The sequence below is a fragment of the Coregonus lavaretus genome (assembly GCF_964263955.1).
Source record: "Coregonus lavaretus genome assembly, chromosome: 4".
NCBI lineage: Eukaryota > Metazoa > Chordata > Actinopteri > Salmoniformes > Salmonidae > Coregonus > Coregonus lavaretus.
In genome coordinates this window covers 61052211-61069448 of record NC_139991.1, presented here as the reverse complement: position 1 = coordinate 61069448, position 17238 = coordinate 61052211, and the positions used below count along the sequence as shown (strand labels likewise).

General features: G+C 45.2%; 1 protein-coding gene across 1 annotated transcript; it reads left to right on the top strand.

Annotated features, from left to right (window-relative positions):
• Window positions 1-12259: 12259 nt before the first annotated feature.
• On the top strand, window positions 12260-15370 carry tlr8b (toll-like receptor 8b; the record flags this gene model as incomplete). Its single annotated transcript, XM_084159321.1, has 1 exon — window positions 12260-15370. One exon carries the CDS (start codon window positions 12260-12262, stop codon window positions 15368-15370), a length of 3111 nt encoding a protein of 1036 aa, XP_084015447.1.
• Between the last annotated feature and the right edge of the window lie 1868 nt (window positions 15371-17238).

Here is a 17238-nt window from a genome sequence, read left to right as displayed (position 1 = left end):
CTAATTGATCTTGCAACCAAATCTTCTCAGATCTCCCAAACACATCCCTTATAATGCATCTATAACCCCAGTGATCTTATCTGAACTATCTGGACTCAAAGTATAACTAATATTTATCAATATGATCTTCCCAAATGTTACACCATACCATGAATAAAGTCCCCCCTTCTCCCTTAGATTCATCCTTCAATGATAGGCTTGAAGACTATGACATGTCGCCATGTCACCCTTTTAACCCTAGATTCAGCTGTGTCCGGTGCTATCCCTCTTATAATGGTAAAACCTCATATGGAAGCTTCAACGTTGACATGTAACAAAATCCTTTCCATCCATAGGATAAGAATATATATACGTTTTATCATCACAAACCCTCCAAATATCTCTAAAATTCCCCATAGCCACATTGTCAGACAAAAGCTAATCCTTTAACCATCAAAGTCCTGCTGTTCCTACTAACTGATCCATAAAAAATTACATTATATTTGTCATCTCTAACCTTATGTTCATGCTTATCCAAAGTTATCATATAACATCCCAATCTGATATTCCCATAAACATACCCTTTACCTCATATGTTTTATTAGAACAAAAACAACTTTTAGCCCTCAATGTTTCACCTGAATACTTCAGGGTTCCGTTGTTACCTGCTTTTCCTTTCCCATTTAACAATTCCCATATTAATTCACTTAACCCAATTCCACCTAACCCTAGGCTTAAACCACTGTTCTGACAACGACATTATTTTATCTGTCAATGACTGTTGCTGATACCACAGTCATGACAAAGCATAAGACTGAACCACACCTGATAGAGGCCGCGCGACCGTCTAACATGTTTGGTGCTGGAATCCTCAACAGACATGGACCCTCAAGATTCCTCACTGATCTTACAGAATGAGTTAATCTATCTCTAATTTCCACAACAGAAGAACGAGCGGTACTGATCAGATACCTCTCCCTGTCTGTCATCAAAATCAACGATCTCATCCTGTCCTCCATGATGAATCTATATTCTCTCTACTACTATCTGTTCTCCTATTTTAACCCCATTCGTACTATCATTGACAGCCCTCTCCATCCGTAACATAACCCATGAGTCTAAAATCCCCCATTTAATTTCAGAAAAGTTGTTGTCGATGTCATACTCCCTCTTTTGCTATTGCCATCGTATCACTAATCCCTTCCAAAGTTACCATTAAAGTAGTTGACTTAGTTGCTGTATCAACCCTAATTACTTCTAGTGCAAAAGTTCCCATTATCCTCTGTGTCTTATCTACTGTTGGAGTGACTACTGTAATCTACTCCTGAACTCCCTCGGTGACTGCGGAAGCTTCAACAAATTTCAAATCTTGCATTATAAGCGTCACCTTACGAATTACATAGCCCTTTAACCCATAATTCTTAACCGGAACAACTTCTAATGCTTGCACTAGATAAGTATACATATATTCTCCCTGACCTTTCTCTGTAACATTACGCCAAATAAGTGAACAGTCACTCCTAACCTCTTCCACTTCATATCGTTGTACAAACTATCCCTCCTTTGACTAGGTGCAACAGCTTCTACTCCTGGTCCTGCTAACAATACTTATTCTCCATAATTATCTCTCCATATGGGAGGAACGTCCCCATCCTAAACCCTAATAAGTATTTTTCCCCCTAAAATTGGTGCTGTATTGGTTCCCTTATAATCAAATGCGATATATTTATGACTTTAATACCTATCAATGTTGAAAGAGTTAACTTGCTTCTCACTGTTGTTATAATAGACTGAAGTGTGAATGTCCTTAGTTACTCCTAGTTTTTCCCCCAATATAAAAGTTGTCTTTGCTTGTCCTTCCATCTATCACCACTAGTGTCACTTTTTCCCCAAATCTCAGTCCTTTCCCTAATCCCTGACTTTCAAACTTGTGATTACACAAAATACACCTATAATGACCTTGATCTCCCTGCTGGGAACTGTAACTATAGATACTCAATCACCCTCAATCTTTTCTTATCATTCAACAACACATACTTTCTCAATGCATCTGCCCCTAACAGATCTAACCTCCTACCATATCTTCCCACTAAACTTTAAAATGTCCTTCCTCACTGTTCTCTCTCTGTCTTACTACTAACTTTGAAACTTCGCTTACTGTCTCAGAGTTCCTTCAACCCTAATCTACTCCTAACTTATTTTAATCTAATCTTTTCTCTCATAACATTTACAACTTTTCCCCCTGACTTTGCACACAATCCCTTACCACCAAATGTTTAGAATATGTGATTGGGAAAGTTCCCCACCTGCTTCTGACTCATTACACACAGACTTGGCAAAACGACTAAACACCTTTTAGCCTAGCCTGAAATCCCTTAGTGTAAGAATGTAACCCAGAATAATAGTCACCCCTTTTAACTTTTCAGACAGATTAGTACCTTAAGAGTAATTAACTGTTTTACTACCTCAAATCCCTATCCTAATTCGTTATCAATTAGTGAGATGTTTAACCTCTTTAGGCTGAACCCAGATAGGTTTTCCCCTATTCACCATCCCTTCTAATGGTCGGTTGTTTTTACTTCAATTGTTGGCTATTTTCTCTTCTTCTCTCATCGATGCTCTCAGCAATGCACCCCCCTTCGTCTCCAAATCTTCATCGCTTTCTTCATCAGAACTCGAATCTCTTGTCTCCTTCTTCGTTCAACTTTCATCAGAGATCAAATCTCGTGTATCCTTCTTCGTTTCTCTCTTGCCAACTTCCTTCTGATCACAGAGTCATATCCACCCATGCATGACCTCTCTCAATCACTCTCATCTTCATCATCCTCATCTTCTTTAAGTTCCCAGACATCTCGGTTTTTCTTCCTTCTGGAGTTTTGGATTCATCTTTATCGTCATTTCTGCTTGTCCTCTATCTATTATTCGTCTTCATCTCTGATGCCATAATCACCCTGCTGGATGATCACTGAAAGCTGAGGATAAACCTCCCTAAGCTGTACTTTTTGCTGAATCCGTATGTGAGAAAGGTGTACTAACATCTGCCATTAGTTTCTCCTAACACATCAACCCTTTTACATTCCTTTATTGTGAACTAGCTTATTTTAGACTGTATAGCCTAAGGCTTCCCCCCTGTAATTATTAATATAACCCTAAACAACTCCAAATAAATCCAAATAAATCAATTAAAAATCATGAATAATTAAAACCAATTTTTATTCCTATGTCACCAATTTATCAATTAGTGTTGGCTATCTTACCACAACCCATCAACTGCCAGTAAATGCAAGTTAGTCATCTTCAGACTAAAATACCCATAAACAAAGCCTGTAACCCCTTGCTCTATAACCCATAATTATCATAAATTTACAGAAGAATGTCAGTCTTCGATTCCCAACACATCTGTAATCAAACCCCAGTGATACACAGAGCTTCCAAAATGCAATTTTTTATGAAATAGTATTTGCCAAGCCTATGTAAAATCGTCATAACATCACATATCTTGTAACAGTAACCTTTTTTTTTTTTGACTTGATCCTCTGCCGCGTCACGTGATCACTCCCTGTATCTCCTCGCTCCCCCTCTCTCCTGTCTCTCATGACAAGGGACAAAGACACAGAAACAGCTTTTAGTAGTTAATGCCATCACTGAGTATTTCCAACCATTCAATATTCATTCGTTCTACATTATTCACTCTAAGACTAAACTCAGAACTAAATAGATCGCTCAAAAACATTTTTATTTAATTTTAATCGTCTTTTAATTATTTAATTCAATTCCTTATACTTCGCCAACATATATTTACTGTATAAATTCAATAGGTCACAAAACAAGTTTCATCTTTAACCAATCGCAGTTTAAACTAGAATCATCGTGCTAAAATCTATCCTCTTTCTGTCTATTTTCTCCCTTGCAGGGTAACGCCAAATGGGACCTATGACCTTAACCCACCATTTTGTTTTGTAGGCTTAGCCCAACCTCATGTCGTAGTTTTTAGCCCCGTAAAATCAACACGTGTCCTAATCTCGTGTCATAAACTCCCCCTTTCTGTAGGGTAGTATCGCAAAATTAAACGCATGCGCACAGCCATTCAAAAATCCCTTTCCACCGTGGAAGGAAGATTCTCTACTCTCTCCCTCCCCAAACAGACAGAATAACACTCCAGCTGTAACTCCCATTTCCCCCTTATAGTCAAACAACATTTAACAGCGCTCACAAAACATATAACCTGACTTAAACACAGAGACAAATTTAAGAGACTTTAATCCATCGCAATGGAATCTCTAAGGATACGTTAGCATGTAGCACACAACACAATTAGCATTTAGCATTAGCCTCTAGCTAACTGCGGCCTATTACATAGAAACATACCCTGCACTGCCCTATCAATTTTAAACATATTTATCCTACCGTTTTTGCTACCGGGACTAATGACCATTACACCGAGAAATCAGACCCAATCAAACACCCCGTCGGACGAGAGTCAAATCATAATTACAATCAGATAAACCCCATGAATCCGAGCTCTCTTTAAGAAAAAAGAAACCCACCGTCCACCCATTCTATCGTGTAAACGGATTTGTCGGCCCGACATCTAAAATGGCCCCCCCTGGAGGTCTTAAAGCGGTACAGTGCCCTAAAGAATGCGCATATCTGCCTTAATCGTCACTTCAATACTTAAATCCTACCGTTTAATGCTCTACATTCCAATTATCTGCCGTTTCAATGGAATAAATTTTAGCAGACTCTAGTCGACCGCAATAACGCCACCCGAGGCAAGGTCGAAATGGTGCATCTCTCCAGTGTACACAAGTCGTATCCAATCTAACAAACTCCGAAGCGGTAAGAAAAACTCACCATTTTTTTTTTTTGCCGCTTCTTCAGAGCGAGTTAGCCCGGCGGTTGACTGAAACAAGGAAGAGACGCAAACCCAGCCCCACGTTGGGCGCCATTATGTCGTATATGATGAATGGTGGTCATTATTGCTGTCAACAAAGAGTCCGTTTTATGCTGCATCGTGTTAGAGGCTTTTAATAAAATCACGAGGTTTACAGCATAAATGACAGGTGACATGACACCCGCAGAACGGCTCCCCGATTGCCATGGCCGTTCTGACGTCTTCCTCGCCTAACCCCCCTATTTATAAACAACGAAGCTGACCTCTTCTGGCCAATCCACAGTCTCCAAGACACTTCCGGTCTGCTGGATGTGGCGTTACACCTAAAACCTTCCCTCTGGATACTAACATAAACACATTCCATTTCTTCATGAAAACCATTTAACAAAGGCATAATCTTCAGATACTATACCACTACACAACACAACACTAAACAATACATTAATTGCACTATAACGGTGACAAACGGTGCCCACAAACTGTTAGGGCCTACATAAAGCTGTCCCAAAAGCAGTCCCATCATCTTACCACTGCTACACCTGGCTATCAGCGGAGCCTTGTCTGGCAGCGAAACAGTTAATTTAGCCTCATTTACTGCCTATTAAAAAAAACAGCTAATATGGCTGACTTGCTTAAACAAATGTGGTTTCAAATGAAAATTGAGATGTACAAACTATGGCATAAGGGGACGACAAGCGGATAAAAGGCAATCCGTAATTTCGAATAAGACATTAATGAGCGAGCTAGGACGGACGTAGTCAATATAACTACATTTATTTGTTTAGCACTTTTGAAATGTACAGCGACAGAATTCAGAACATGGGCCGTTCTTACAGTGTTCTCCCTGTACACCAAGTCAGAACCGTAGGACAAATAAAGTGGGCATATAAGCAGACAATGAAAGCTCTGACAATATTTGATGATTACATTTCTCTAAAACAGGTTATAGGCTACATGTGCAGCACCAAGTCAGAACAGTAGGCAAAATTAAGAGGGGAAAATAGACCAAATTATTAGGGTGAGGCACATGGACAAGTAACAGCTTACTACACAACATACACTTAGTATTACTTTCTTAGCTACAGTATACATATCTCCCTGGCATATTACATCATTTATGCAGCAGCATACAACACATTTTTGGACTCACCTTGCTGTGCTGTGCTCACTTGAACAGGAAGGTGGCGTGACGGTCCTTCGTGGGCAAATTTTGTCATCAAAGTCTGGCATTCTCTGGATTTATGGTGCTTTCAAGACAACTGGGAACTCGGAAAAAGGTCGAATCATGATGACATCATTGATTTTCAGGTCGTAGCTCTAGAAAGAGGCCCGATTTCCGGATTTACAATTCGGAGTTGGATGACCGTTCAAAACGTATTTTCCCAGTCAGAGCTAATTTTTTACAGACTTCCCTGTTGTCTTGAACTCACTGAAGTCAAGTTTCCGCAGTTCCGAGTTAACAGTTGTTTTGAGCGCGGCGCAAATCATGCTTCATTGACAGCATGGCCAATGTTGAATGTTTATCATTTTAAACTTGGAAAAGAGACCCTTATACCCAGATTTGGGACCACACAGCCACTCCACTGAATAGCAGGCTAGTAATTGCTTTGCAATGCTTGCATTTAGCCACTGTCACTGATTCCTTCCAAACCACTCATTGTTGAATTTGCGATTTCCAACTTGTTGTGTAATGTTTATGTACAATGGCCGATGACCACCGATACTTTTGATCTATAATTTCTCTTCATATGACAAGGATTGAAAAGGATTTGCCAGTAGATTGTCAACTTGATTCATGATGACTGCTTGCAAAAGTTTTGAAAGTATAATGTTGACATGATCAGTCCAATCAAAGCTACTGTAGATATAATGTGATTTGACGTCATTTTATCTGTGGCCAATGACCTTGAGCCTTCTTGGATGGGCACTTCTAATGTAACTCTATGGCAGCATCCAAGGGGCTTGAATGTTCTAGCTCTACCCTTACAGTGCCTTGCAAAAGTATTCATCCCCCTTGGCGTTTTCCCTATTTTGTTGCATTACAACCTGTAATTTAAATGGATTTTTATTTGGATTTCATGTAATGGACATACACAAAATAGTCCAAATTGGTGAAGTGAAATGAAAAAAACAACTTGTTTCAAAATATTCAAAAAAATAAAAAACGGAAAAGTGGTGCATGCATATGTATTCACCCCCTTTGCTATGAAGCCCCTAAATAAGATCTGGTGCAACCAATTAACTTCAGAAGTCATAATTAGTTAAATAAAGTCCACCTGTGTGCAATCTAAGTGTCACATGATCTGTCACATGATCTCAATATATATACACCTGTTCTGAAAGGTCCCAGAGTCTGCAACACCACTAAGCAAGGGGCACCACCAAGCAAGCGGCACCATGAAGACCAAGGAGCTTTCCAAACAGGTCAGGGACAAAGTTGTGGAGAAGTACAGATCAGGGTTGGGTTATAAAAAAAATATCTGAAACTTTGAACATCCCACGGAGCACCATTAAATCCATTATTAAAAAATGGAAAGAATATGGCACCACAACAAACCTGCCAAGAGAGGGCCGCCCACCAAAACTCACGGACCAGGCAAGGAGGGCATTAATCAGAGAGGCAACAAAGAGACCAAAGATAACCCTGAAGGAGCTGCAAAGCTCCACAGTGGAGATTGGAGCATCTGTTCATAGGACCACTTTAAGCCGTACACTCCACAGAGCTGGGCTTTACGGAAAAGTGGCAAGAAAAAAGCAATTGCTTAAAGAAAAAAAAAAGAAAACATGTTTGGTGTTAGCCAAAAGGCATGTGGGAGACTCCCCAAACATATGGAAGAAGGTAATCTGGTCAGATTAGACTAAAATTGAGCTTTTTGGCCATCAAGGGAAACGCTATGTCTGGTGCATATTCAACAACTCTCATCACCCCGAGAACACCATCCCCACAGTGAAGCATGATGGTGGCAGCATCATGCTGTGGGGATGTTTTTCATCGGCAGGGACTGGGAAACTGGTCAGAATTGAAGGAATGATGGATGGCGCTAAATACAGGGAAATACTTGAGGGAAACCTGTTTCAGTCTTCCAGATATTTTTGACTGGGACGGAGGTTCACCTTCCAGCAGGACAATGACCCTAAGCATACTGCTAAAGCAACACTTGAGTGGTTTAAGGGGAAACATTTAAATGTCTTGGAATGGCCTAGTCAAAGCCCACACCTCAATCCAATTGAGAATCTGTGGAATGACTTAAAGATTGCTGTACACCAGCGGAACCCATCCAAATTGAAGGAGCTGGAGCAGTTTTGCCTTAAAGAATGGGCAAAAATCCCAGTGGCTAGATGTGACAAGCTTATAGAGACAAACCCCAAGAGACTTGCAGCAGTAACAGCTGCAAAAGTGGCTCTACAAAGTATTGACTTTGGGGTGGGGGGGGGTGAATAGTTAAGCATGCTCAAGTTTTCAGTTTGTTGGTTTTATTTCTTGTTGTGTAAATCAAATAATACAAACCCCCCAAAAATCCATTTTAATTCCAGGTTGTAAGGCAACAAAATAGGAAAAATGCCAAGGGGGGTGAATACTTTCGCAAGCCACTGTATACTTGGCGGTGACGTACTGTCCCCACGAGTGACAGTACACTGAGCTAATCATGGCGCAACTAGAGAACATTACTAAAGCCTACGCTCAGTATTTTCCGCTGGCTACCCCACCACCACAGAAAGCACTGAGCTAGGCTGAAACACCTGCATTTTGGAGCTGCCTTACTCAAGAAAGCAAAAAAGAGACCATGTTTATATGCGACTTTATTAACTCAATGATTCTTTTTTTATTTTTTACATTGTCTGCAAACTGATATGTGACACGTATTAATGCCAAAATAACATGCAAAACAGTGTCACGCCCTGACTCTGGGGACTCTTATTTGTTGAGTCAGGGTGTGATTTTCTAGGTGGTGTATATCTATGTTTATGTTGTTGTATGTATATTTCTATGTTGGCCGGTGTGGTTCCCAATCAGAGGCAGCTGTCGCTCGTTGTCTCTGATTGGGGACCATACTTAAGCAGCCTATTGGCACTCTGTAATTGTGGGATCTTGTTCCGTGTAAGGTATGTTGTTTGTGTCTACCTTGGACTTCACGTTTCATTTAGTTTGTTGTTTTGTCGTTGTGTTTATTCGGTATAATAAACATGTATGCATATCACGCTGCGCCTTGGTCCGTCCCGTCTATGAACGAACGTGACAGAAGATCCGACCAAACGAGGACCAAGCATCGTGTCCAGGAGCAGACAGCCTGGACATGGGAGGAGATCCTGGAAGGAAAGGGATCCTGGACACGGGAGGAGATTCAGGCCGGGATGGATCGCCGTCCTTGGGAGGAGACAGTGGAGGCCCGGTATAGAGAGGAGCAGCGGCAATGCAGAAGGCGCCGGTCGAGGAAGAAGGCCGAGAGACAGCCCCAAGAAAAATGTTTGGGGGGGCTAAAAGGGTGGTTGGCGGAGCCTAGTGTTAGAGCAGAGCCAACTACCCGTACTCACGCGAGGAAGCGTGTGACTGGGCAGGCTCCGTGTTATGCGGAGCTACGTACTGTGTCGCCAGTGTGCCGGCACAGTCCTGTACGTCCTGTGCTAGCACCACGCACGTGCCGTGCGAAGATGGGCATCCAGCCAGGACGGGGTGTGCCGGCTCAACGCTCCTGGTCTCCAGTACGCCTCCTCGGTCCTGCATATCCTGCGCCAGTTCTACGAGCTGTATCGCCAGTGCACGTACACAGCCCAGTGCATCCTGTGCTAGCGCCCCGCACGTGTAGTGCCAAAGTGGGCAGCCAGCCAGGACGGGTTGTGCCAGCTCTCCGCTCCAGACCTCCAGTCCGCCTTCACAGTCCGGTCCGGCCCGTTCCTGCTCCTCGCACCAAGCCAGTGGTGCGCGTCGCCAGCCTGGCCCGGCCCGTTCCTGCTCCTCGCACCAAGCCAGTGGTGCGCATCGCCAGCCCGGCCCGGCCCGTTCCTGCCCCTCACACCAAGCCAGTGGTGAGCGTCGCCAGTCCGGCCCGGCCCGTTCCTGCCCCTCGCACCAAGCCAGTAGTGCGCGTCGCCAGTCCGGCCCGGCCCGTTCCTGCTCCCCGCACCAAGACAGTGGTGCGCATCGCCAGCCCGGCCCGGCCCGTTCCTGCTCCTCGCACCAAGCCAGTGGTGCGCGTCGCCAGCCCGGCCCGGCCTGTTCCTGCTCCCCGCACCAAGCCAGTGGTGCGCGTCGCCAGCCCGGTCCGGCCTGTTCCTGCTCCCCGCACCAAGCCAGTGGTGCGCGTCGCCAGCCCGGTCCGGCCTGTCCCTGCTCCTCGCACCAAGCCAGTGGTGCGTGTGTCCAGTCCGGCACGGCCCGTGCCTGTTCCACCGGTGCCTGGTCCGGCACCGGTCAGCTGCTCCACTCCGGAGCCAGAGCAGTCCGCTCCACCGGTGCCTGATCCAGCTCCGGTCAGCTGCTCCACTCCGGAGCCAGAGCAGTCCGCTCCACCGGTGCCTGATCCAGCTCCGGTCAGCTGCTCCACTCCGGAGCCAGAGCAGTCCGCTCCACCGGGGTCCAGTCCAGCTCCAGTCAGCGGCTCCACTCTGGAGCCAGAGCAGTCCGCTCCACCGGTGCCCAGTTCAGCTCCGGTCAGCTGCTCCACCCCGGAGCCAGAGCAATCCGCTCCACCGGGTTCCAGTCCAGCTCCGGCCAGCTGCTCCACTCCGGAGCCAGAGCAGTCCGCTCCACCAGTGCCTGATCCAGCTCCGGTCAGCGGCTCCACTCCGGAGCCAGAGCAGTTCGCTCCACCGATGCCTGATCCAGCTCCGGTCAGCGGCTCCACTCCGGAGCCAGAGCAGTTCGCTCCACCGTCGTCGGGTCCAGCTCCAGTCAGCGGTTCCAGTCCAGACCCAGACGTCAGCCCCTCTCCAGGTTCGGGGTCTCCCACACCAGGGTCCAGACAGGGCTTGGAGGAAGGAGAGGGGAAGCAGCGTGCCGAGGTCCAGACCAGACCAGGGGCGCAACAGGGAGGCGGAGAATAGGTGGTCGTCACGCCCGGAGCCGGATCCGCCTCCGAGGCGGAATGCCCACCCGGCCCCTACCCTGTTAAGTAAAGGTTGTGCGGTCGGAGTCCGCACCTTTGGGGGGGGGGTACTGTCACGCCCTGACTCAGGGGACTCTTATTTGTTGAGTCAGGGTGTGATTTTCTAGGTGGTGTATATCTATGTTTATGTTCTTGTATGTATATTTCTATGTTGGCCGGTGTGGTTCCCAATCAGAGGCAGCTGTCGCTCGTTGTCTCTGATTGGGGACCATACTTAAGCAGCCTATTGGCACTGTGTAGTTGTGGGATCTTGTTCCTTGTAAGGTATGTTGTTTGTGTCTACCTTGGACTTCACGTTTCGTTCAGTTTGTTGTTTTGTCGTTGTGTTTATTCGGTATAATAAACATGTATGCATATCACCCTGCGCCTTGGTCCGTCCCGTCTATGAACGAACATGACAAACAGGCAAGCCCCCCCCAAAAAAGGATACATTATCTCTGGCCAACACACAAAAGTACTGATTATCTCCGGCCAACACACAATAAATACATACACATCAAATAATGAGGAAGGCGTGCCAAGGGAGAATGAAAGCAGCCACCAGAGGAAAGGGGCACACATTGCCATAGACACAATTATGTTCCGGTAGAATTTTAATCTCGTCCTCGTCCTCGTCCTCGTCCTCGTCCTCATCCTCGTCCCCCCCAGGGCACGCCAGCCTGAACAATAGCAAGGGGATCCCCTGAATGAGAGATAACACACAGCTTTTATACCAAAAGCACGCCCTTAATTGATCATTATAGACACCTGGTGCTGATAGAGGCTGCGTTCAACACGTCAACAGTTTCACCCTGTTACATATTTACAAAAGACTATACAATTCACTATACAAATGTCCCATTGTTCTTGACTGTGTAATCATCTCCTTCCTCTCAGTAAGTCGCAGAGAGACATCATGTAGCCTACCAGTGGAGGCTGCTGAGGGGAGGACGACTCATAATAATGTCTGGAATAGAGTAAATGGAATGGCATCAAACACATGGTTTTAATGTGTTTGATACCATTCCATTCACTCCATTCCAGCCATTATACTCCATTCCAGCCATTATTATGAGCCGTCCTCCCCTCAGCAGCCTCCACTGTAGCCTACTCACAATTAGCTGAGAAGCTCAGTATTAATTTCCCATGTTTAAAAAGTTGATAACCTGAAGCACTCAACGGTTATAGCAATTTACTATCTTTGCTGTTGTCATTAAATATATAATTTTATCTTACCTCTCACTCCCCTCTTGCAGAGAACCAAGACTACTTTTGGAATCAGATTTTTTCAATCAATATTCATATGATATCCTCTTCCCACAGGTTTCCCCTTTTCCCTGCCTTTCAGAGGCTGCTGTTCATCCTGGTGTTACTGTGTCTCTCCCTCTCCTGCTCTGGGAGGACCTGGGCTCAGAGGAAACTACCCTGTGATGTCATCTCTCTCAAACAATCAGAGTCCTTCGACTGCTCGGACAGGAAGCTACTCCAGGTACCCCAGGATATCAGCCAGAATGCCACACGGCTCGACCTTTCCTCCAACCGGATCAAGAAACTCTCCAGCACCTCATTCAGGAACCTCCGAAACCTGACTCGACTAGACCTTAGCAATAACTTCAACCCCCAGAAACATCCTCTGACAATAGAGAACCAAACATTCTCCATGCTGGATCAGCTCAAGGAACTGCTCCTCGATGGTAATGGTCTTTCTGCAGTGCCAAGTTCCCTTCCATCCAGGCTGCGGTTTCTGAGCCTGAAGTTCAACCGCATCAAAACCATCAGGCCAAACGACTTCATGCATGTCAGACGCTTAGAAACAATCCACTTAATTGGAAACTGCGACTACAGGAGTGTCTGTAATGGACCCCTAGTCATCGAAAACAGAACTTTCTCCCACCTCACTTACCTAGCTAATTTATCACTGTCAAACAACAGATTGATAGCTGTCCCCCAGTTCCTCCCCCCATCCCTCCAGCAGCTCAAACTCAAACAGAACGCTATCACCCACATTCACCAGCATGACCTTAGTAGCCTCACTAGCCTGAGGCTTCTGGGCCTGTCAGGTAACTGCCCCGTGTGTTCTAACACCCTGTTTTCCTGCTCGCCCTGTAATACATCCAATGGGGCACTACAGATCCACCCATATGCCTTCAGGAAGCTGTCCAAGCTGCAGGAACTGAGACTATCAGGAAACTCACTAGATCACCTACAGTCCTCCTGGTTTGAGAACCTCACCAACTTACGCTACCTGTACCTTTCATTCAACCGTCTAGTTGGTGAGATAGCCAATGGGGACTTCCTCTCTGTGTTACCTGGCGTAGAGGTGATGGACTTGTCTTACAATAACCCTGGACAATCTTCATATTCCCACAACTTGAAGCTCTCCATTCACTTTTCCAACCTGACATCTCTGAAGACATTACACCTAGAAAACTATGTTTTTTCAACTCTTCACAAAAATGACTTGAACTCACTTTACAATTTATCTCACCTGTCTGTGCTCAATTTGGGAACTAACTTCATCTATCAGACAAACCTTTCATTGTTTAGCATGTTCCACAACTTGTCCAGTGTTGGCCTCTCGGAGAACAAATTTGCTTTCCTGTCTAAGAGAGCAGATGTTTTGTCAATATGTGGGTGTAGCTGTGGCTATGAGCTAAATAGAGACAGGTTTGGGCCTTACATACACAAAGATCGACTCTATCGTCGCCATCTGCCTAACATTAAGCCAAAGTGTATCGCGTACGGTCCAGTACTTGACCTTAGCAGAAACAACATCTTCCACATAAACCCTGATATGCTGCAAGGCCTGGACAACACAGCTTGTCTCAACCTGTCATCTAACGCCATTGGAGACATGTTCAACGGTAGTGAGTTTGTACATTTCCCCAAGCTTAAGTACTTGGATCTATCCCGGAATAAGATCTACCTGCACCATGAGCATGCATTCAGTGAGCTAACAGAACTGGAGGTGTTGGACCTGAGTCATAATAATCATTACTTTGTGGTGGCAGGGCTAAACCACAGTTTAGAGTTCATGGAAAACCTGGGTTCTCTGAAGGTTTTGAACCTGAGCTGGAACGAGATCAGCACCCTCACTCATAACAACATGTCAAGCAGCTCCCTGCAGGAGTTAAACTTCCAGGGCAACCGCCTAGATATCATGTGGAAAATATGCCAGAACTTTGAACTTTTCAGAGCACTTCAAAACCTGACTTCCCTGGATCTGTCATACAACAAGCTTCACCATGTACCGCCTGAGGTCTACAAACACTTCCCCAAGACCCTGAGACGCCTGTCTCTGAGTAAAAACAAACTGAAGGTCTTTGACTGGGAGACGCTCACACAACTACCGCATCTGGAGGAGCTGGACTTGAGTAAGAACAAACTGGAGCAGGTGGCCTGTGCTTTAACCAGTTCACTAAAAGTTCTTGACCTGAGCCATAACAGGATTTCCCAGCTAGCTCCTGGTTTCCTCAGGGGTGCCAGGAGCCTGTGGGTGCTGGACCTCAGCTTCAACCTGTTGGAGCTCATCAACCAGACCACGTTTGAGTCTGAAGCAGAGAACCATCTCCAGCAGCTGTCCCTACAGGGCAACCCGCTCCACTGCACCTGTGACCTGTTGGACTTCCATCTGTGGATGAGGAGCAATGAGGTGGAGCTCCCTCTGCTGGCCACTGAGGTGACATGCGACATGCCCGTGGAGAGGAGGCGCAAGTCTGTGTTGAGCTACGACATAGAGGAGTGTGTGAACAATGACAACGCAATGGCTTTCTGCATTATCACGTCATTTCTCATAATTCTCATTCTGTTGGTATCTCTCACAGCACACCTGTTCTACTGGGATCTGTCCTATATTCTGGACTACTGTGGGGCCAAGATGAAGCATCACCGTCGCTTAGTGCCCACAGACTGTATCTACGATGCCTTTGTCATGTATGACACCACAAACGCGCTGGCTTCTGATTGGGTATTAAACCATCTAAGGGTGGAGCTCGAGGAGCGTGGAGAGATGGCCCGACCCCTCTGCCTGGAGGAGCGTGATTGGACACTGGGTACGCCTGTCATGGACAACCTGTCCAATAGCGTGCGGCAGAGCAGGAAGACAGTGTTTGTGCTGACGGACGGCTTCCTGTCGCGTGGTGTAGTCAAAATGGCTGCCCTGCTGGTGCAGCAGCGGCTGGTGGAGGAGGGGGTGGACGCCATGGTGCTGCTGCTACTGCAGCCCCAGGTCTTGCAACGCTCACGCATCCTCCACCTGCGCAAGCGGCTCTGCAGGCGCAGTGTTCTGGAGTGGCCCGCGGATGCCGGTCCAGCTGCCCAGCGATGGTTCTGGCACCACCTGAAGAGAGCCATTCGGAAAGATCAGAGAGGCACTCACACAACACTACACAGCACATACTTCACTGGGCGGTGAACCCACTGACATTAGAGGAACTTAGGAGTCTTAAAAAGTCAAAGTGAAGGATATTGGACCTAAGACTACTGTATAATTTTGAATATTAAACGTGGAGAGAGGATGAAGACTGTGATGAAGGCAACATTGGCAATTTGCTGGCATCAAAGCACAGCGTGTGGTTCACCAGCACCCTCCCCATCAGCGAGACCCCCTAGAGGCTTGAAATGTAATAAAACTACTGTTGACGTTCTGAATGTATTTTTATGTCTGATTTCTTTTCTAAGCTCATATAAAGAGCTGAACATGTTGATATGACTCTCTGTTAGGCCTATTGTATGTTTTATGGTTTTTCCTTTTCAGAGATGTTGTCCTAATCTGTTCGCCGGTCTGATGGCTGTATCAGAAGAGGAGCAGCCCGGTTGTTCCCATAATATTGAAATGTGATTTGGTTAGAATAGAGTTGTGATTTTTTCCTCCTTTTGTTTCCTTTTGTTTTAGCCACCAGAGTGATGCTAATTAAAAGTTGAGGATATTGTAATTTGAGTTCCGTCCACCAGAGTGATGCTTCCTTCGAGAAAACAACAGCTGGTTCAAAGGAGGTGTTGCAGATTTTAAAACACTTCCGTGTTCGGATAGAAGCCGAAAGGATACTCTGAGGAGGTGAGCCGACCACCTATCAGTTTCCGGGTCACAGAGGAGAGGAGGACAGAGTCGTAGAGGAGAGAACAGACTTTTGCCCAATTGAGACTCTCCCCCTGTGGGTCTGTAGGACCAGGGATGGAGAACACTGAGTCAGATGATAGGAAAAGCCACTGATATGGAAATAGTAGTTGATACATCATGCCAGTCCTAAACACATGAACCAGGGAGTATTTAAGATCAGTAAAATTGTCTTCCCATAGGCAACCGTTGTAACTGAGTTTATTGGGCCGTTCCACCAATTCAGTGCCTTTTGAGAAGTGAAACTTGGTAAGTTTGATTTCACCTCATTTTAACATTCTGTCATAAAGAGCACATGTTCAACTTCATAAATAACATGTTTTCCCATCTCAAAATGACTATATTAAGTGCCTATTAAGTGCCAAATAAAGTAACAGGGTTGACCATAACAGGGTTAAAGATTTATTCTGTAAAACTTTACTTGACACCAAGTAAAGTGTGTGTGTGCAATTACAATGATAATTTAATATGGTCAATAAAAAAATATATATACAGTTGAAGTCGGAAGTTTACGTGCACCTTTGCCAAATACATTTAAACTCAGTTTTTCACAATTCCTGACATTTAATCCTAGTAAAAATTCCCTGTCTTAGGTCAGTTAGGATCCCCACTTTATTTTAAGAATATGAAATGTCAGAATAATAGTAGAGAGAATGATTTATTTCAGCTTTTATTTATATCATCACATTCCCAGTGGGTCAGAAGTTTACATACACTCAATTAGTATTTGGTAGCATTGCCTTTCAATTGTTTAACTTGGGTCAAACGTTTCGGGTAGCCTTCCACAAGCTTCCCACAATAAGTTGGGTGAATTTTGGCCCATTCCTCCTGACAGAGCTGGTGTAACTGAGTCAGGTTTGTAGGCCTCCTTGCTCGCACATGCTTTTTCAGTTCTGCCCACAAATGTTCTATAGGATTGAGGTCAGGGCTTTGTGATGGCCACTCCAATACTTTTACTTTGTTGTCCTTAAGCCATTTTGCCACAACTTTGGAAATATGCTTGGGGTCATTGTCCATTTGGAAGACCCATTTGCGACCAAGCTTTACCTTCCTGACTGATGTCTTGAGATGTTGCTTCAATATATCCACATAATTTTCCTTCCTCATGATGCCATCTATTTTGTGAAGAGCAACAGTCCTCCTGCAGCAAAGCACCCCCACAGCAT